General features: G+C 42.1%; 1 protein-coding gene across 1 annotated transcript in view; it reads right to left on the bottom strand.

Annotated features, from left to right (window-relative positions):
• Positions 1–22,011, bottom strand: part of LOC310989777 (NLR family CARD domain-containing protein 3-like) — a gene marked incomplete at its 3' end in the record, with an annotated part of 219,808 nt that overhangs the window by 95,046 nt on the left and 102,751 nt on the right. The window contains exons 3-8 of the mRNA XM_083976925.1: positions 8,666–8,795; positions 7,543–7,779; positions 6,918–6,979; positions 5,846–6,678; positions 4,758–5,545; positions 251–424 (exon numbers count right to left, since the gene is read on the bottom strand). Coding sequence (XP_083833051.1) covers positions 251–424; positions 4,758–5,545; positions 5,846–6,678; positions 6,918–6,979; positions 7,543–7,760 — 2,075 coding nt within the window. The 5' untranslated portion in view covers positions 7,761–7,779; positions 8,666–8,795. The remainder of the gene's footprint in view (positions 1–250; positions 425–4,757; positions 5,546–5,845; positions 6,679–6,917; positions 6,980–7,542; positions 7,780–8,665; positions 8,796–22,011) is intronic.

Genomic DNA, 22,011 nt, shown 5'->3' with positions numbered 1-22,011 from the left:
AAAAAACACAGCGGACCGGCCAGGCCGGCCCACATTGGGTCAACGGCCCACCAGGCAATTGCCCAGTATGCCCGATGGCCAGTCCAGCCCTGACTACGACTGCTCTCACCTTCTTCTCTCTGGACTCATCTCAACTGTTTTCTCTCTTCAGCTTCTTGAGAAAAATCCTCACACACAAATCCTGACATGTATGAACCTATGAGAAGCTGAAGCTTCAAACAACTACAACAGCTCCAGTCAGTGAACTCACCTCAGAGTCTCCAGTCTACAGTTTGGACTCTCCAGTCCAGCACACAGAAGCTTCACTGATGAATCATCCAGGGGGTTCAAAGTCAGGTCCAGGAGTCTCAGGTGGGAGGGGCTGGACTTCAGAGCTGAGGCAACGACTTCACAGTGAATCTCTGAGAGTTCACAAGCAACAAGTCTGTGATTAGAGAAGAAACAAAATGTGTGAGAGTAAAATCAGACAATTTGTACTAAACACACACAACATGTCATCATGTGATCAACATGTGCTCTTCACTCTGGTTCAGTTCATCTTCTCTCACTATGCAGGATTTATAGCTTGACCATGCTACATTATTACCTTAAATAAACAGTGCCAATGTGTGTTTAAGGTTTTTAAGTTTATAATTTTAAATATTTATTCAAAATGTATTTAAAACTTTTTTTTTTTAAGTTTTATGATCCAGCAGCAGAAACTATACAGGATGTTTAGCTTAACTTTTCTACATTTTCACCTTGAATAAACAGATTTGGAGTAATTGTCATGGTTTAACTTATTAAGAGTGAGAATGGAGGCTCTCGGCTTCCGTGTGTGCCGCTTATTGCGTCTCTGGGATGAAATCCAACCTGGGAAGATCAGAGCCTCCGCCCCGCTGCGCTGTCCCAGCTCTCGTCACAAACGCACTCCATTACTTTTTTTTTTGACGCGCCCCATAAGTGATCTCTTGTTTATGACAGATTAAACTATACAAATATGTCGTAACATCGTATAACGTTATCCGCCGCTCTACAGATTGCTTCCTTGCCGGCTTTGTAAACATATGCACATGTAGCCTACGGGCCGGGGGAAGAGGAGGAGGAGGAAGAGGAGGAGGAGGAGGAGGAGGAGGGTTGTTGTTGTGCGGCCGCTTTGAGGAGACGAGCGAGTGTTTTAAATTATTATTTCCCGTTCATTCGTCCTGAGCGGTGGCCGCTGCTCTCTCTTCACTGGCGCTGATTTTTAAACGCTGCCATCAACACACGAGTGGACTCGTCCACAGCATTAACTGAGAGAGGAGTGCAGTGCAGGCGCGGGGGCGGAAGCGCGCATGTGTGTTTTTCAGAATAAAACACCAATAGACAAAAAAATAATCGTTTTTCTTCGATTACAGTGTTTTTATGATAGTGAGAAGCCAAAATCGTAATCACGATCAAAATTCGATTAATCGTCCAGCCCTACATGAAACAATAATCCTCATCAGGGCTGGGCTGGAAAAACCCATTCAGATTCAGATCCACCTCCTCTTGAATCATCCAACATCCATTCATCAAAGCCCAGATGGATGTGTAATCCAGGCTCCTGTGGCCGACACAGGTAGATGTGGTCAGGTGAGCTCAGGTGTAGAGCTGCAGGTGTCACCTGAACAACGCTCACACACACTGATTTTCTCCAAACATGAAATGAAGTCAAAGAAAATCAAGGTGAAATGTAGAAACATCTTTAGTCAGAAGATCTGACCACTAAAGTGTGTGTCCTGCACAGATCTAATCCACACTAAGGACTCACTCCAGGTTGTCATGGTGACGTTTAAGGTGGACTGATTGATTTCCATGGGTCACTGAGCAGCACACAAGAAAACATTCCACCTTAAAAGTGTGTGAAAGCTGGCGGCTGCACAGTGACTGAGATGGTTGATGAGTAAAAAGAGAGAGAAGCTGCTTTGATCGTCCTTCACTCTTCTGACAGTTTGTGTGTCTGTGCTGATGATGGACACACAAACATGACACAGTCAGTCTGTTACACTGGAGCTGCAGCTGCTTCGGCTTCACAACCAGCCACAACTGAACCAGCAGGTGAAGCACAGGTGTGTTAGCGTACAAGGCCGTAGCTACCATTGAGGACACCGAGGTCATGACCTCGGTATTTTTTTCGGCCTAATGAATGAAAAAAAAAAAAAAAAAGTGCAAAGTATTATAGGGAGGACAGATGGAAGGTGAGTGACTCCTCTCTTGTCCAAACAATTCCGGTAGGCCTATAATGCTCTTGTTTATTGACGCCCTCACGTACGCTAGTGTTTGTTTACTGGTCGCGGAAAAAAGGCGATTCATTCGGAAAAAGCGAGAGATACAGCGCGTCGCGGAGCCTGCGTGCATGGAGGAGAAGGCTACTGAGTGAGTTGGCTCTAGATAAACTGCTCTTTCCAACCAGTTGTTACACTGTAAAAGTTTCGTACATACGTGCACTTGAAGCGCTGTATTATTTCGGGACGGGTCCTCATGTATGCGGAGCAAACAGCTGTTTAATAGCGTCAATCCAGCGCCGTTTACTGTCTGTGTCCTACTCCTGCACTATGCACTAGTTGAGCTAAGTGGGGGAGAGCAGAGACCTCTTTCCTGCAGATACTATACTGAGGGGGCATCTACTGCACTGTCCATTCTTCCATCAACTTTATGTGAAAAGCACAGTGACATGATACATTTTATGTTACCAGACAGGGGCGTCACTAAGTTTTAAGGACAGGGGGGCTTAGCCCCCAGGAGATGCACAAGATGTGAGCATATGTGGTGCACAAGCACAAATATTTCACAAACAAAGACTGTGAAATTTTTTCTAAAAAATTTTGGACAGATTTAACAAAGAGCATACGGTGTAAAGTTTAGGCAAACATTAGTTTTATTTCAGTCTTTTTTATTTATTTAAAGAAAGCTAAGACCTGTGAGATTACTACAGACATGTCTGGAGTAGGCTACAGTAGAAAATGTAAAATTTTCATCTCTGCCTAGTAAGAATACTAACAAAAATCACATTAGAGTAAAATCTACCTTTGAATCATGGGATATCAGGCAAATGAAAAAGTGATGTGTAGGCTAACTGTGTAAAAGTAGATGCTAAAAAAAATGAACCTGAGCAATTTTGCAGCTGTTTTATTATCAGAGATACGTATGTCCAGGTGGAATTTGACCTTTGGAAAACTAATTAGGCTATATTTCACTAATAGCCGGTGTCATAATATTCACTCCATCCAAATACAACTGTTTTTGGCTCATTTTGATTTCACCTAGACCTCTTCATATTTTCCCATTCAAAGAAGACCATACAACCGAAATGAAGTTTGACACCAATATTTTACTCATAAAAAATATGCATAGAAATGTGAAATACTACACAAACCAACAACCAAAATTTAACGTCTATAAATGTAAAGTTAAAGTCCCAAAGTCCTCATTTAAATCCTCTCTTCGTCGTTGTTGTATACAAGGAGCAGTCAGATGTATGTTTGTGGTAACTATAAGGAAAAGCAAACAAACTTCCTGGGCCTGTTTCAAAGTGAGGAACACAGCTGACGCTCCAGAAGGAAGTCACCCAAAGATAGTAGGCTATAGCTATGGTAAAAAAAGAGTGCACACTTCACCCTAGAAACCTGTTCATCTTTATGTTAACAACCAGGACCTTCACATTGCATTTCAGACTCTTTTTTTTTTCGAGCTGGAATTAAACTTTATAATATAATATTTTTGCTACTCTGTGGCTGCTACGAGTGTGAGGAGCTAGTCTCCTGTTTGTAATAGATGGTGTGTTCTCATCAGAATTCAGTGAAGTTGGGTCTTCTCTGGATGATCACTAGTGATGATAATATCATAAAAATGGCATTAATCTAATATGATGTGTGTAGTTTTTATCTGTCAAAGTGCACCAGATTGAAGCCTTTTAATATAAAATTGCCCCAAATTTCTGACGCCACCCCCCTGCGCACCACGACTATGACCTCGGTATTTCAAAAATCCTGGCTACGGCCCTGTTAGCGTACACAAACACACAACACCAGCAGCACACACACAGCAGCCTCTAGACTCCAAGGTAACAAGTGTCCAGTCAGGTAGAAACTGTGTGGAGCTGAATGGAAGCAGATCTATGTGCAGGATGTGAAGAAGCAGCTGTGACTGTTGACACACAGTGGAGCTGCTGCTGCTGCTACATCTGCTATCTGTTGCCATGACGACTCCACTGTTGCTCATGTTCAATAGAAAGTGCATTAATGGAACTGCTTTGGCTCCATTCATCATGTCAACATTCATGGTTTTAATAATGCAACAATTTACAGCATCAGTTCTCTGAGTGTCTCATTCATGTCCAAGTCAAACTGGAGTTGGGACTGAAATCTAAAACACAATCATGATGTTGAATCAGGAATCAAAGTGAATCAGAGATCAGATGGATTCAGGTGATCAGTGATCAATACCCAGCCCTGACCCTCATCACTCTGTCAGACCTGCACATTGTTCATGTCCATCTTTGTTGGACTTTAATCTTCAGCTTGAAGCTCAAACTGAAACATCTGCAAGTTTAAAACTCACAGTGTTAAAACATCTGGAGAAACAACACACCTGACCTGAGACTGTGTGTGTGTGTGTGTGTGTGTGTGTGTGTGTGTGTGTGTGTGTGTGTGTGTGTGTGTGTGTGTGTGTGTGTGTGTGTGTGTGTGTGTGTGTGTGTGTGTGTGTGTGTGTGTGTAGAACTAATTGATGGTGTTATTGATCATGTCTGGACTCACTCAGCCTTCCTGCAGTTCCTCACAGCTGGGATCAGTCTCCGTCGTCCCTGATCTGATGTCTTGTACTTGTTCAGGTGCAACTCATCCAGAACCTGCTCTGACATCTGCAGCATGTAGGCCAGAGCTGAACACTGGATCTCAGAGAGTTTCTTCTCTGATCTGTTCTCTGACTCCAGGAACTGTTGGATCTGCTGATGAACTGACTGGTCCTTCATCTCCGTCAGACAGTGGAAGATGTTGATGCTTCTGTCAGGAGAGATGTCATCACTGTCCTCAGTCCCCATCTCCTTCAGGTTGTTGATGGTTCTCTGGATGGTTTCTGGACTGTTGTCTGTCTGACCCAGCAGACCTCCTAACAGCCTCTGGTTGGACTCCAGAGAGAGGCCATGAAGGAAGCGAACAAACAGGTCCAGGTGACCGTTTCTACTGCGGAGGGATTTCTGCATGGCTCTCCTCAGGAAGTTAACCAGGGTTAAAGCATCATGTTGTTCTCTCAGGAAGTTCTTGAGGACCTTTCTCTTCCTGTTGGTGAAACAGTGGAACATGTAGACTGCAGCCAGAAACTCCTGAACACTCAGATGAACAAAGCAGTAGACTGTTTTCTGGAAGATCACACTCTCTCTTTTGAAGATCTCAGTACAGAGTCCTGAGTTCACCAAGGCCTCTGTGACATCCAGACCACACTGCTCCAGGTCTTCTTGGTAGAACATGATGTTTCCTTCCTGCAGCTGTTCAAACGCCAGCCTCCCCAGCTTCAGAAGAACTTCCCTGTCGGCCTCCGTCAGCTCCTGTGGACTTGTCTCATGTCCTTCACCGTACTTGTTCTTCTTCCTCTTTGTCTGGACCAGCAGGAAGTGTGAGAACAGGTCCGTCGTGGTCTTGGGCAGCTCTCCTCTCTGGTCTGTGGTCAACATGTGCTCCAGAACTGTAGCACTGATCCAGCAGAAGACTGGGACTTGACACATGATGTGGAGGCTCCTGGACGTCTTGATGTGTGAGATGATTCTTCTGGACAGATCTTCATCACTGGACCTCCTCCTGAAGTACTCCTCCATCTGGGCGTCAGTGAAGCCTCGGACCTCTGTTACCCTGTCGACACATGTAGGAGGGATCTGATTGGCTGCTGCAGGTCTGGAGGTGATCCAGACCAGAGCCGAGGGAAGCAGATTCCCCTGGATGAGGTTTGTCAGCAGCACGTTGACTGATGACGTCTGTGTGACATCAGACACAACCTCCCTGTTGTTGAAGTCCAGTGACAGTCGGCTTTCATCCAGGCCGTCAAAGATGAAGAGAAGTTTACAGACAGCCAGCTGCTCTGCTGTGACCTTCTGTAATGTTGGATGGAAAACATGGAGCAGCCTGAGAAGACTCAACCGCTGATCTCTGATCAGGTTCAGCTCCCTGAACGAAAGCAGAACCAGCAGACTGACATCTTGGTTCTCCAAGCCCTCGGCCCAGTCCAGAGTGAACTTCTGCACCGAGAAGGTTTTTCCAACGCCAGCGACGCCGTTGGTCAGAACCACTCTGATGGGTCTCTGTTGGACAGGTGAGACCGTAGAGACGTCCTCTGTCTGTTGGACAGGTGAGAGCGTAGAGACGTCCTCTCTCTGTTGGACAGGTGAGACTGTGGAGACGTCCTCTCTCTGTTGGACAGGTAAGTCTTTAAAGATGTCGTTGCACTTGATTGGAGTGTCATGGAGGGTCTTCTTCTTGGACGTTGTCTCCAGCTGTCTCACCTCATGTTGGGTATTAACCTCTTCACTCTGTCCCTCTGTGATGTAGAGCTCAGTGTAGATCCTGTTGAGGAGGGTTCCACTTCCTGTTCCACTTCCTGTTCCCTCAGTTCCTTCAGTCACTCGTTCACATCTGCTCCTCAGACTGATCTTATGTTGATCTAAAACCTCCTGCAGACCACGATCTGCTGAGAGACAAGAGACAGAGTCAGACTGAAGACAGAGAGTCTGACAATCTGATCAGATTATTTTCATCAGCTACAGAAAAACTACAGACAACTAAGAGAAGGTTTGAATCATCATCTTAAATGTCAGTGCTGTGTGATGGAACAATGACTCTGGAGAAAACAACAAATGACCACATCAGCAGACAGATGTTCAGTCTCACTTTGTCCACAGCTGCTCTGATTGGCTGTCTGCAGCTCACCTCTGGTTCTGGGTCTTTGTCCATGATCCTTCAGGACGTCAGAGACACCACTCCTCTTCCTCCTGTCAAGACATTTCTGGATCAACAACATGTCACAGTCTCAGCTCCACATCTCTGATCTGTCTGATGGATCTGGTTCCTGGTTTCTCTCTGACTCAGGCTTCAACCTTCACTGACTCCATTTACTGCATTTAGTCCCTTCACTGAAGAATCTTGTTTCCTGACTCATTAGACATCATCTCTGTGAACAAATCCAGATGCTGCTGCTCAGACAGTGTCTACAGTGAAGCTCTGACATGTGAAACTCATCATTCAGGCTGTAAAATGATCCTGCAAACTGCTGTAAACTCTGTTAGAAACCAGCTCATCAACGTTCACCAAACCACCTGGAATCAGCCACGTCTTTAAAGTTCATGTTGATCAGCTGCAGGAAGAACATGGAGGAGGAACAAGTCCAGATGTTCTTTCATCAGATCAGTTCACAAGAAACATGAAGAGACCTGAGCAGTTAGTATGAAGACACTGATCAACCACAAGAACCAGTTCCTGTTGACTCACAGTCACTATGAGCTGCAGGACCTCAACACACTCAACACTGGTAAAGAGGCTGGAGCAGGTCTCTTACCGGGAGTCTGAAGGTCCAGGTCCAGGATCAGGTTCAGGACTGAAGACTGGACCGACTTCTTTGGACCGGTCACTCTTCACAGACCAGCAGGAGGGTCCAGGTCCAGGTTCAGGACTTAATTCTGGAGGATCTCCTTTGGACCAGTCACTCTTCAGAGATGGACAGGTGGGTCCTGGAGACTCTGGTCCGTCCTCCTCTTCCTCCACATTAACACTCATCTTCAGGACTTCAGTCAGTCTGAGAGGGAAACCAGAAACACAGAACAACACTGACCTTAGCTTCAGATTCAGCAGTTAAGGGGAAAGTTAAGGGGAAATTAAATTCAACATCTGAGCTCTGAATCCTCTGTTTATTTCACCTCTTAATGTGAAAACTGTGTTTCATTTTGTGTTGAGTGTAAAACTTTTCCAGAGAAGACTTTGTCTCTGAATGCACTTGAAAATTAATTACTCTGCCCACTATGTGTTGCTATATGTGCTGTTGTTCTTAACAAAGGTTGATTGTTCTGTGTGTGTTTTATGTGCATTTATGGGTATTGGACCTTGGATGTCTTTATGTGTTTTGGACCTCCTGGCTGCAAATCAGTTACAACAGGGACAATATAATATATATAACTCTGAACTTTGAACTTTGAAGATAACGAGTCTGGAAACAGTGAAACCTGTTTTGTGTCTTATTCCTTTGGTTTTTGATCAGAACCTGGTCTGATGTGGATCAACTGTGTTTCAGACTCTTTATCTTCTCTGGGTCAGTGTTAAACTTTTATTTTGAAGGTCAAACACACAGTTTTCACATTAAGAGGTGAAATAAACAGAGGATTCAGAGCTCAGCTGTCTGACTTAAGTTCCTTTAACTTTCCCCTTAACTGCATGTTAACACTGGCTGACACACACACACACACAAATGTTGCCTCAGAAAAAACTTAACGGATCTTTAGTGAAAGGATGACGTCATAGCCTCACCTCTCTGTGACCTTCACAGCGCTAGACGTCATGTAGAAAGAACAACAACAACAACAATGGCGGACTAGTGTAAAACTACTCTGACTCTTCTTCCCTTCACACTTCACAGGGACTGAGACTTAACGATGAATGAATAATAATAATGTTGTTTTAACACTCACCTGCTGCAGCTCTTACTCCTTCTTCTTAAAATGGCGTCTGAACTAAATACTTTCACTTTCTCTCGCTCCTCCTCCTCACCTGTCTCATATCCACACCTCAGTCTGGGGCGGAGCCAGGCAGCCAGCTCACCTGAGGGAGTCACAGCACAGAACGAATCACCTTGTTATTTACACATTTATTTTCTATGACGTATCCAAACATGTCACAGGTAAAACATTTCTCATCAGCTTTATTTTTTCTCTTTTTTTAAATTTGACCAAGATTTTTTTTTGCATTTAGCCTTTATTTAACCAGGCAGAATCATTCAGAACGAGTTCCTATTTACAACGATGGCCTGACAATGATGATTTTGAATGGTTTCTGAAGTGTCTGCCTTTGTCATTTCTTTTGTCAGAATAGAAAAACAACACACGCTGGGCGTTGCTTAAACAGAACGTGATGACATAACATGAGCTTCTGACCTTTACACTTATGACTCACATTACTACACAGTCTTATGTGTGTGAATAATAACCAGAGTAGCTACACCAAATAAAAGAATGTCTCTTAACAATAAGCTTTTCTACCTTCAACTTACATCATGTAACCTGATCTTATCTGTGACTCTCCAAACACAAACTTTACAAACTTCTCAACTTTAACTCTGTTGCAGGTTTTGTCTTCACATCTGCTGCCATCTTGACTGTTGAACAATACTCCAAACTTTATTTTTCCTTCGTGATCAGTCGACCTCAGAAAATGATCTTTAATATCAACGTGTTCACATCTCTGTCGACTCACAGCTTCTTCTTTTTTATTGTGTAAAGACAAACAACACAAGACACATGTGGTGTTAACAAGAATAAAAGACAAACAAAACGAACATGGAACTTAAAGACGAGATCATGCAACAGCAATAACACCAGTAGTACCAAAGAGAAAAAGAAAAATACATCAGTAACAATAATGATAAATAATGGTAATAAAAATAATACATATAAATACATAATAATAAAAGGGTAATATTGATAAACATAGCGAGTAATAGAAGTAGGCTAATAAAGTGATGAGAGGTTTCATGTGTGAGAGAAGAAAACAAGTAAAAAGGAGATAATAGTAATATTAACAATAATAAATTAACAGTAATAACAATAGTTAAACAAACGACAAAAAAGAGAGAGAAAGAAGTGAACGAGAGAGAGAAGGAAGAAACAAAACAACAACAACAAAGCTTCTTAGCTAATGCTCCTGTTCCTTGGTTATCTCCATAAACCATAGGTGGTGTGTAGCTGAGTCAGTATTTAGATTTAATGTGTTTTTAAGTTGATATTATCTATGTGAACTTCAGCTAAAACTAAAACCCACTCCACATATTATTCAGACCAGTGGTAAATATGTTAACCAGCTAAACTGTTGTTGCTGCAGCAGTTTGGTTCAGAGAACGATGGTTCCTGGTTCCAGCTGTTGTTGCAGGCAGGGGCGCCGAAAAGGGGGGGTAAAGGAGACAGATTCTAGGGGCCCATGATGGAGGGGGGCCCAAAGAGGCCCCTAATGATGATGAAATGATAATACAGAAAAAATAATATGACGCTAAGTTATTAACTAACATATAATCACAAATATTTTATTTTCAATGTCCTGGTAACAATAACTTTATTTGTTTTGGAAACATCAACGCCTGCAGGGCCCCCCCTTTCCCCCCTCTATTTCTGTAAAATGGTTCAGTCCGGCTGGATCAGCTGCAGGTAGCGCACCGGCGGTTTGTCACAGACAGCGCCACAGCAGCAAGGAGGCAGAGACGGCAGTAGGCCTATGCCTCAAAAATCAGGCAGCCAAAAACGAAAAGAAAAGAAATTAAGAGAGAAGGAGTTGAAGGGTCGACAATAGGCGCGTTTCCACTGCAGGAACTTCGGGGTAATATTACGGGGCCAGCCCCGTTGGTGCGTGTTTCCACTGCAGGAACCTCCCCCACAGGGCCATTTACAGGAACTTTTACGGGGGCCAACGGAGTACCTACTCCAGGGTAGGTACTTCGTTCGGCCCTGAAAGGCTCCTGGGTGGGGCTCGAGGTTAACCCGGCACTGATTGGTTAAAGCTAGAGCAGCTAGGCTCTGACGCTACCAGAAAGCACCAAAACAACCAGCATTTTTAAAAGGGGGAGCAGAAGGGGAGCATTAGCCTAGCAGACACCGCTGTAAACAACAAGAAAACAGCAGGAAGATGTACACAAATGGACCGACGGTGAGGTGCAGGCACTGATTGTAGTCTACAGCACCGAGGAGATTCAGAGGGGGTTTGAGTCATCGCGGCGAAATGAAAATATCAGCGCACCTCGACACACTGGGGATCCATCACGCCACAAAACAATGCCTTGAAAAGTAAAAAAAAAAAAAAAAAAAAAAAACTCAAGCAGGATTACAATCAGCCGCCATGTGCACAAACACACGAACCAGAAACGCGCCTACCGCCTCAGCTCCTTCCATCCTTCTCCGTTGTTGTTATGATTTTTGTGCATGTGCTTGTGACCTGCCTGGATGACGTCACGGTCGAAACTGATCGAAACTCATGACGTCGTCGCGGGGTCCGACTCTGCAGTGGAAACACGACCACTGAGAGGGCCGAGTGAGAGGACGGTTCCTGTAGAAGTTCCTACCCCCTCCCTTTACCAGGAACTCCTGCAGTGGAAACACGGCTATTATGTCACCCAGTATTCCCAAAAAAGGTGGGTTTGTTAGTGGATAGTTATGGAATATTAACTTTGTCCCTGTCTGTGGTCTATAAGCTAGCTCACTTTTCTCACCATGTTAGCTCAAGAAAACTCTGGATCTTTATATTTCACTGTTATTTTAGTTAAATAATCAATCCAGTCAAACATTTATCAAGCTGTTCTTATTCAATTAGTTGACCTCCCCTCTGTCAAAATGATGCCTCATTCTGAACAGAGTCAAGTGCACCAGCAGCTGCAGCAGCTGTCTGTCAGCCCACAACTTCCCCTGCCCCAGAACCAGCCCCAGTGCCCCCACATGAGGAAGGAGCTGAGCAGCTGTGTGTGTTGAAATAATAATAATAATAATAATAATAATAATAATAATAATAATAATAATAATAATAATAATAATAATAATACATTTTACTACAGTCTCTAAACAATACAAAGCTGGGAAAGATTAATTAAAATGAATGAAATAAAAATCATTTTGAACAATTTTAATGGTTCAAAAAGCATAAACCCTTTAAAAAAATTAAATAGAACACGTGCAGTAAGAACAGAGGAGAAAATCTGTGGTGTGTGCAGCAGACTGGGGTGACTGCTCTCAGTCCAATCTGAGAAGTTTACATGTTGGTGACTATGCTATTAGTTATATTATAGGAAATACTATATAATTAATGTGTGTCATGTACACTCTACAGAGCCAGGTCCAGGACCCTCTTCTGGTTTGTCAGGGAGGAATGTGGAGGAAGAGATGGAAGATGGTACAGATGAAAGTGAGAGCGCAGAAACACAGGCGACAGAGAGTGAGGACGAAGATGTTGAAAGTAATTCAGAGGAGGATGGACTGAATGAGTGTACAGAAAGAGTCAGGAAGACAACAGAGAGGCAGGAAGAAAAACAAGCTGATGTTGAGGTATTTGAAAGGGAAGAAGATAATCTGACTGATGACCCTGATTTCTGGCCAGCAGATTTTACTGATCATTGTTTATTTCCTATTTAAGAATCAGTGTTGCAGCAAATAAATTAATCGAAATGAATTCTATACATGTCAACTGTCATGTTGTTCTTCTTTCACAAATATGGTAATGATATAGTCAAAAATACAATTAAAATGCATAATTGTATGTAAAATAGCATCAAAAAATGTTGCCGCTGTGTTGGGGGCCCTGTAAAGATTCTTTTCATGGGGCCCAAAATCCCTAGCGGCGCCCCTGGTTGCAGGTGGGGCGTTAATTAGCGGTGCACCCCCCAAAACGCGCCAAAACGTTGCTGCTGCTGGAAGAGCCGAGACACACGGTGAAACTCTCTCCGTTATTTGTAGATAATATGCTCTTAAAGTCCTTACTTACCATGAATATCACACACACACACTGAGTGATGAGGTGGCGGCCATGTTTAAAGTGTGTGTGACTGTGTGTTGTTTTTCTTTGTTCACGGTGAGACCAGGATTTAACGATCTCATCTCATTAGCATACATGTGTTTGTGTTGTGGCTTTGTTCTGTGTGTTTAAAGTTCATCTGCTGTGGATCCAACTGAAACTGCCACTATACGATCTCATGTCTACAGAAATATCTGATTGATTAGTGAACATTCAGTTTGAAACTGGAAACTACAGCTGCATCTCAATAAATCTGAATATCATGGAAAAGTCCATTTACAGTAGTTCAAGTCAAACAACCACAACCAAGTATTGAGTGCATATAGATGGACTAACTTTTCACAATGACAATATTTCTGTATTAAAAAAGCTTCTTCTTCTTTTTTTTTTTAAATAAATCTTTTGTAATATTAATTTTGTTTTTAGAAACTGAATTTTATGTCTTCATAAAACGTAAGCCATAATGGATCTATATAAAGTGTTAGCTTCACTTTTTGAATTGAATTACTGACATAAATTAACTTTTCCATGATATTCTAATGTATTGAGATACACCTGTATAAATCTCATTGATTAGTGAACCTTCTGTCTGAAATTGGAAACTACAGCTGCATCTCAATAAATCAGAATATCATGGAAAAGTCCGTTTACAGTAGTTCAAGTCAAATAAACAAAACCAAGTATTGAGTGCATATAGATGGACTAACTTTTCACAAGGACACAATTTCTGTATTAAAAATGCTTCTTCTTTTAATTGGTCTTTTGTAATATTTTTTTTTTTTAGAAACTGAATTTTATGTCTTCATTAAGCCATAATAATGGATCTATATAATGTGTTAGCTTCACTTTTTGAATTGAATTACTGACATAAAAACTTTTCCATGATGTTCTAATTTATTGAGATGCATCTGTATATATCTTATTAATTAGTGAACATTCTGTTTGAACTGTTAAAAATGAATGTGATTAATGAGATAAAACATAAAAACATTGTCGATGCAGCTAATGTGCTCCTACTGTTGTGTGCAGAATAAAATCCTGAGATGGTCTCCAACAACGTCCTGTTTCCTGTGAGGTGAGTGGTGCCAGTGGGTTGCAGTCTGCTACAGGTGAGTGTTGGTGTCTGTCAGCAGCTTCAGGTAGTTGCACCAGCTACATCACTCCTGTGTGCTGGCCTGGGCCTTGGATTTGTCACATCTGTAGACATTTTTATTCTTCTTATGACTCATTTACACCAACACATTCATTATCTCCAAATAAAGTTCCAATCCAATGAACATACAGACACTATAAATCATATTACAGTGATATTTGTGCAGAATCATCAACCTTATTTAACCAAGTTAACAAAGACCACATTCTTATCAGTGGCAACAGCCTGGTAATAAACTCTTCAGCTCATTAATTAAAGCAGATATCAGTGGAATGTTTTTGTTAATATAAGTCCTAAATAGTCCTATTTTCCGTCAGCAATCACTTACATGAAGTATTTCAGCCTAAACACGAGTCTCTCCGTCACTCTGCTCTGCTGTAACCCAAGGAGAAAATTTTCCTTGTGGGATACAAGTGTTATCCAATGAGGAGAGAGAACGGCATGAAGGGCTGTGTGTGCAGCCAAGGGATGCGCGTGAATGTGGTGACGTAGCACGAGGACCAATTGATGCCTGACAAGGGCGGGGGCTGCTAACTCATGGTGCGTTCAAAGAAACTCGTACTTTGTGTTTTTCCTTCCTGTGAAGTCATACCAGTTCGATCTGGTACGAGTTCACGGGTCGGAAGTTACGAGTGGCCGTTATAGGGAACTTTCACAGACAACAGGATGGTAAAAACACGAGCTACGGGTTACCTGGAACGCTACCAAGTCGTAGTTGTGACTTGAAGCTGTAACTTACGGTTTCAAAAGCCTGCCTTGAACGCAGCATTAGCCGAAACGGCCGTGAAGCTGATATCTGCTTTAACACTCCAGGGGCCTCATTTATCAAAGAGGGTGTAAAACTGCTACTAAATATTTGCGTACGGCGAAAAGACGAAAATGGCGTACACCCGAAATATTTACACCTTTTTCAGATCAATCAAACTGTGCTTACGCACAACTCTCCGCAATAAATCACACCGGACCCAAGAATGGTGCACACGTGAACACACCTCTTACTCCGCCCCCGGAACGCCTATATACAACTATATATGGTCAGCACGTGCATATTTAATTAGCCATGTGCTCTCTGTGGCGCAGCAACTTTTGTGACAACAAAGTGACAACGGAGACAACGGGCGGAGGACGGGAAAGAAGCGGAACTTCTCCGCTTCTCCGAAAGCAGATACACGGGCAATAAATCAGTCAGAAAAATGATCTTGCATTTTAATAAGCTACAATAAAAACAAAAACCTCCCAAATCTCAACAAAAGGGAGCAGAAAGAAGAAGAATCTTACGTAATCTGCCCCTTTATCCCAGAATTTTTTTTTTTTTTTTTTTACCTAGATGTTAAAATAATGTAGGGCGCAGGACGATAGTTACCATTACTTTGCCGCCTTTCCACTACACAGTTACAGCTCTACTGGACTCGGTTTAGGTCATTTTTACAGCTGAGTCCTTCACAGTTCCTCTTCAGGGCCGCGTTGTCTCACTCTTTATTCTCTCCTCTCGTCAGCTCCAAACACACGTGCACCTCGTTAACTCAGGTGACAGAATAATAACAGTCTCAGTAGCTGCAGATCAGTGGGCGCTGCTGCCGATGTGTTTTTAAACTTGGATGGTTTGATCCTTGTCGGACGTCACATAGATAGCCTATAGCCTAATCAAAAAAGCAAAATCCTCAATCCGCTCTGTTTATTAATTAACATAGAGCCTAGTGTTATTATAGAGCGGGTTGGATTGCCAGCATCAACGGTCCACCACTACCACAATTAGCCTACTTCAAAAAATCCTACTGTGCTCTTCTAAATGTACTCCGCTCCTCTCTCCCTCTCACACTGCAGTTCTCTGACTCAGCAACGGTGTCGCCAATTCCTCCTGTTCCTCAAAAAAGGCGTACGCCAGGGTCAAAATGGGTGTAAATGTCCGCACTTTTCCCCGTCAGGTTTTGGCTTGATAGATCCCAAATTTGGCGGAGAAAAGTGCGTACGCACAAAACGAGGGGAAAATGGCGTAAAAAAAGGTGTATCCACAATGATAAATGAGGCCCCTGAACTTATGAATTAACTTTTCATAACTTAGGTTCAGTTGTTAACAACAATTTCACAACAATACAAGTCATGGACCCACAACACACACACATCACACAAACTCCCACAGACAACACTGGAGACACAGCGTCACATTTTATCAACAAAAACAAACCTTTATTCATAGAGCACTTTTCATACAAAAGGAAGCAGCTCAAAGTGCTTTATGCAATAAAATAAACAACAGTCAACATCCTCTGTCATTCAACATTCACAGTTACTCACACACACACACAAATGTTCTCCATGTAAACGTAGGCACATGCCCCACCACAATCCCTGCTCTAATTCTGCCCCCTAGTGTCCAAACAAGAGAACTCCTCCTACTGGAATCAGCTCCAGGTCAACAAACCAGATCATACAGACATAAATATTCTTTCCTCCATAAATATGATAAAATGCAGTTACATTAATACATTATGAGTTAAATGTAATTAATTTATCTGCTCACACCATAGAACAGGTTTGTCTCAGGTCATTTGTAGCCCAGAGCAATTAAACAGTTATGCATTCAGTGGAACTCATCATTTTAACTCATGTCTAAAAAACACACTTGACATAAATAGTTTCATATTTTACATAAAAAAACCTTAAATAAACACACTCATTTAAAATGATTCCACACCCCTGGGCTTAGAGGTTCTGTGAGTGTTAAAGGTTGATTTCACAAAAACATGGGCATCACCAACCATCAACTGTCTGCACAAACATTTATAATAACAGCATGAGCACAGAAAAACAGCAACAGATCAACGTAGCAGTTTGTTATGCGTTGTATGTAGCATAGTTAAGGTAAAAAACAAAAAACAAATCTTGCATAGTTCCTCTTTAACCGTCTTCTCTGTCAGCGATACTGAAGGTTGTGAATAGCACCAACCCGCCCCAGCACCACGGCAACCGTCTCACCAACAGCTGCAGACACACAACATTTCCTCTGTCTCTCCCAACACATTCATTATCTCCAAATAAAGTTCAATCCAGTTAACATACAGACACTATCAACAAAAACAAACCTTTATTCATAAAGCACTTTTCATACAAAAGGAAGCAGCTCAAAGTGCTTTATGCAATAAAATAAACAGCAGTCACAGCCGCTCTCATTCAACATTCACACACACAAATGTACAACATGTAGGCACTCACACTTCTCTAAAGTTGAACTAAGAAGTTTCAGTAATTCCTTTGGGGTTTGAGACAACACTCACCTGAAAAACACAGGAAAGAAACAGTGACACAGAGAGACGAGGCTGCTTGAACTGAGTCTTCCATGGCGATGAGGAAAACCCATCCAGACATGCCCCACCACAATCCCTGCTCTAATTCTGCCCCCTAGTGTCCAAACAAGAGAACTCCATCACCTCTAGGTCAACAAACCATATCATACACACATAAATATTCTTTCCTCGAAAAACATATGATGAAATGCAGTTATATTAATACATTATGAGTTAAATGTAAATAATTTATCTCCACAAATGTCCCACTCTGTCTTGATGAACCAGTTCTAGAGCTGCTTTGGCTCTAACATCCTGAACACACACTTCACACTGTGGGACAGGTTTGTCTCTGGTCATTTGTAGCCCACAGCAATTAAACAGTTATGCATTCACTTCAGTAGAGCTCGAAATTTAAATTCATGTTTAAAAATGCACTTGAAATAAATAGTTTCATATTTTACATAAAAGCACTTAAAACAAACACACACATTTAAAAATGATAAAGTGGGTCAAACAGCAGAGTCAAGTGGAGGTGCACGGTAGCCAGTGAAATGCTTCATCCACTTCCTGAGTGAAGAGCAGCTGGTCAGGTGAGGACAGGTGAGTTTTAATATGTAGTCAGCTGACTCATGTTTCCGTTAACCAGGATGATAATTGTTGCCGTTGTAAACTGTGTCGGTCCATGCTAGTGCTAATACAATCCACTCGCTGTGATGCTAATTACTTCAAGTTAAATCCTATTGGGTTAGCCTAACAGTGTTAATGGCTTTGAAGTGGTGAGTGAGAATATCTTAGTAAATACTGCTGAGCAGCAGACATTTTCTGACTACATGCTGTGTAAAAGAAACTGTTATTCAATGTGTTCTGAAATACTTTGTGTAAAGTACTGCAGCTGGCTGTGGGTTAACACGGGTTCATATCAAATATTTACTGTTAATGCTGGTATTTCTGTAGCTAATAAAAGTTAAATGATGATCTGAAGATTCATAGTCTTTGTAATTCATTAGAGTTTAACCGTATATTTAAAGGTGCACCGGTGAGTTAATTTTTGAGATCTCCCTTATGTATTTGACCTGCAACTGAAATGTAGTAAAAATGTTGAATTGCTCACAACTTAGCATCAAGTAATTGTATCTTGACCTTGTCTCAGGTCCCAGAGTGAATACTTTTCAAAGTGCCACCCTGCTGAGATGGTGGAGCCGACCTAGAGTGATCCAGAGATTTGTGAAGATTTCAACAGTTTCCAGAAAGAGAAGATGTTCCAGTACTGGATGACGAGCCAAGCCCAGAGAGATACTGAACCACTGGCTTTCAGCAAGGAGACAGCAAACTAGGTAACACTTATGTATTCCTCCTCTTTGTCAAGAATGGTTACACTTTACATTCATCATTTACTGTGTGTTGATGATGTAATACATTTTGTCTTAGGATTTTAAAGGTAGTGGAAAGTTCCCAGCACCTTTGTTAACCTGGTCTGGTCCTGTGAAAGAGGATCCACCACAGACACAGGTAGGTGTACAACAAAAACAAGTCTTTATTATAGTGAGTCATTCATGAAGAAATACTTGTGAGATCTGAAACTGCAACCAGCCCCACAGAGGGCCAGGCAGCTGCTGCACAACCCTGCAACACACAGCACCACAAATGAAGGAGAGATTTACACAGACACACTGCACACAATACTAAATGCACAGCAACCTTTACACTGCACACAGAGGGAACTCAGTGACAAAACACACATCAATACAGACCAGTCCACTCTGGAGGCAGCTCAGAACCACTTCTACCACAGAAACACAGAAACACCTGCCACAATCATTTTTTACATATCAGTCCATATCGATATTTATCACAATATAACTCAAGTCACTATTTTTGTCAAGTCTAAATGTTCCCTCATACTCACAAGTGAGATTTGAAGATATCAGAAGGTTATTTCTGATTTAGATATTTATTTTCCGTCAAAAATTGAACATGACAGATGTAATGATGAACATATAGGCTAATGAACATAGATTATTTTGTGCAGATGCATTTTAATTTGATGTCCCTGCGTTTCAAACCATGGTAAATCACTGTTAATAATTATTGTTAGGAATCATTAACATGTGCACATGTGACAGCCTCTGCACATAGGATATAGGCCTATGAAAATAATTATTATATGTAAGATGGATGTTGCAACTTTATTTATTTTTTGATCAAACAAGTAGCCGTTTGTGAAGTTTTTCAATTGTTTAATACAACAACAAAAAAAGTCATGTAGAATGGAAACACCGTCCATATAAAAATTTGAACATTTGAAAACACAAGTGTCTCCTTGGTTTTGCGGTCAGTCGTCCGAGTTCTCCTTCATATTTTCTTTCGAGGCAACACTCATTCTCTCTCTCTCTCTGTCTTTTTTTTTCCCGGCGATGTCCCACTGCTGACGTGCACGGCTGCAGCAGCCCAAACATTACCACGTGTTGTCGTGTTGTGTCTTCCTGTGCCGTGTCAACCTAACCTGGCTGGCTCAGCGTTCAAGCCACTCACTTCTCCGTCGGTCCCTCGCTACCTAAAGGAGGTGTAGAGCCCCCCTCCTAACAGATGATGTGACACAGCTCCCCTATTTAACCGTCTTCTCTGCCGCTGACACTAAAAGTCGTGAACAGCACCGAGCCGCCACGGCACCACGGCCACCGTCTCACCAACAGCTGCAGACACACAACATTTCCTGTCTGTCTCCGACGCCGTCCAGCCTCCTCCTCCCCATCCACTGATACAGGTGAGTGTGATTACTTCTCATACCAGAGATGTTCAAGTCTTTTTTTGCAAGTCCGAGTCAAGTCTCAAGTCTTTGAGGGGTGAGACTTCATCAAGTCTCAAATCTTTGGTCACGAGTCCAAGTCAAGTCTCAAGTCTCTAAAAAATAAAAGTCTCCTGTCTCTTCTGGTTGTAATGACCCTTTATCATCTGCTGCTATCCAGTCTACTAAGGATACTGCACAGCTATATCTAAGAGATTCAAAGCATTTACTGTAGGTTATTATCACTCCTTTATCTATACAGTAGCCTATTGATTAGTTGTTTATTATATGATCACTTTAAACAGGATATTGCAATGCAATATGAAGAAAACGCAACCTCGAGTCCCCATCTCTGTCTCTTACAGATGAACATCATCAGTCATTCATTCTCCCAGAAAACTCTCTGGGAAGCTCACAGGGAGACAAAACACTCCCTCACTACACTGATATAGTCGGTTACTGAGTCGTGAATGTTGAGTTTTGTACCATCTTGTACCATCCGGAGGCAGCAGCAGCTTAAACAGAAAAGACGTGCTGCGGGTATGATGGGATGTAGCCTGCAAAGTCTGTCTTAGTGTTGCGTTGTGGTGCTGTTTACTGTCGTTGGAGCAAACCTCTGCATCTACTCTGTGCTCTGCAACTCCAGTGCACTGTCATAAGCCAAGTCCACTCAGTGTGTCTCTGCCTGGGAAGAGTCCTAGACATTCTTGAACTTTGAAACGTTGACTGTCAGGCTCTGTTGCTCATCTCAAACACATACTTGTTGCTGCTCGCACATCCTCGTCTTCCCGCCGCTGTTTCCGTTCTTGGTGTGCGTTGCTTTTGCACTGGCTACACCACTGCTTGCATTGACAGGCTCTGACTTTGTCTCCTTTCCAGTCTTTACGTCTGAAGACCACGATGTCGGCGCTCTCAGCTCTTCCAGTGACGGGTTTAATTTTCGGTTGCATTTGAACTTTAATTGTGTTGTCGTTGCTGCTCTGCGCATTTTTTCAGTGTCCTTGAACCTCCATCATGTTTAGAAAAACTGAATAATGTGGAAATGAGCTGCAATTCTTCATCACACCACAAGATGGAGCTGATTAATCAGAATGGATGACTTGCCTGTTTTCACCTGTGTGTGTGTGTGTGTGTGTGTGTGTGTGTGTGTGTGTGTGTGTGTGTGTGTGTGTGTGTGTGTGTGTGTGTGTGTGTGTGTGTGTGTGTGTGTGCGTTTTTTTACAGATGTGTGTGCGGCCTCAGTTCAGGGGGGGTGAGGTCAAGGCTCAGATCCCCTGCTCCTCTCAGAGCCTCAACACGCTGCAGCTCAACACCAACAGCACCGAGCACCGGGTGAGTCCCTGAACGCAGCACGGCCTCTGGTCCTGGTCACAAACACCATCATTATTAATATTACTAATAATATTATTGTTATTATTAATAATATTATCAGGGCTGCAACTAACGGTTACTTTTATTATTGATTAATCTGTCCATTATTTAAACGATTAATTGATTAGTTGTTTGGTCAATAAAATGTTAAAAAATGTTGAAAAATATTTATACATACAAGACGACGTCCTCAAATGTCTTGTTTTGTCTCAGTTTATTGTTATAAAGGAACAAAGAAACCAGAAATATTCACATTTAAGAAGCTGGACTTTTTTTCTTAAGAAACGACTCAAACTGATTATTAGATTATCATTTTATTTTTTTATTAGAATAGTTGACGATTAATTTAATAATCGGTTATTGTTCGATTTATTGTTGCAGCTCTAATTATTATTATTATTGATCAGTCTGTTTCATGCTGCTACAAATAAATACTGATGTTTTGGACTCTGAGCTTTAACGTGTGTGTGTGTGTGTGCAGGTGCTGACGGTCGGAGGCAGCAGCGACCACATCGACGTCTTCACTAACCTGTCGTACAGAGCGTTTTCACTCAGCTTCTGAACACACACACACACACACGTTGTCATTTATGATAATAAAATATTTTTGTCATTTTGTAACTTGTTGGTCCAAAGTTATTTAAATAGATTTTTCTGTTAGAAGGTTCTTGTACCTGC

Source organism: Trachurus trachurus (assembly GCF_905171665.1).
Source record: "Trachurus trachurus genome assembly, chromosome: 8".
NCBI classification, from domain to species: Eukaryota; Metazoa; Chordata; class Actinopteri; order Carangiformes; family Carangidae; genus Trachurus; species Trachurus trachurus.
Note: the sequence above shows the minus strand (reverse complement) of the source record. Positions and strands in the feature narration are given on the sequence as shown.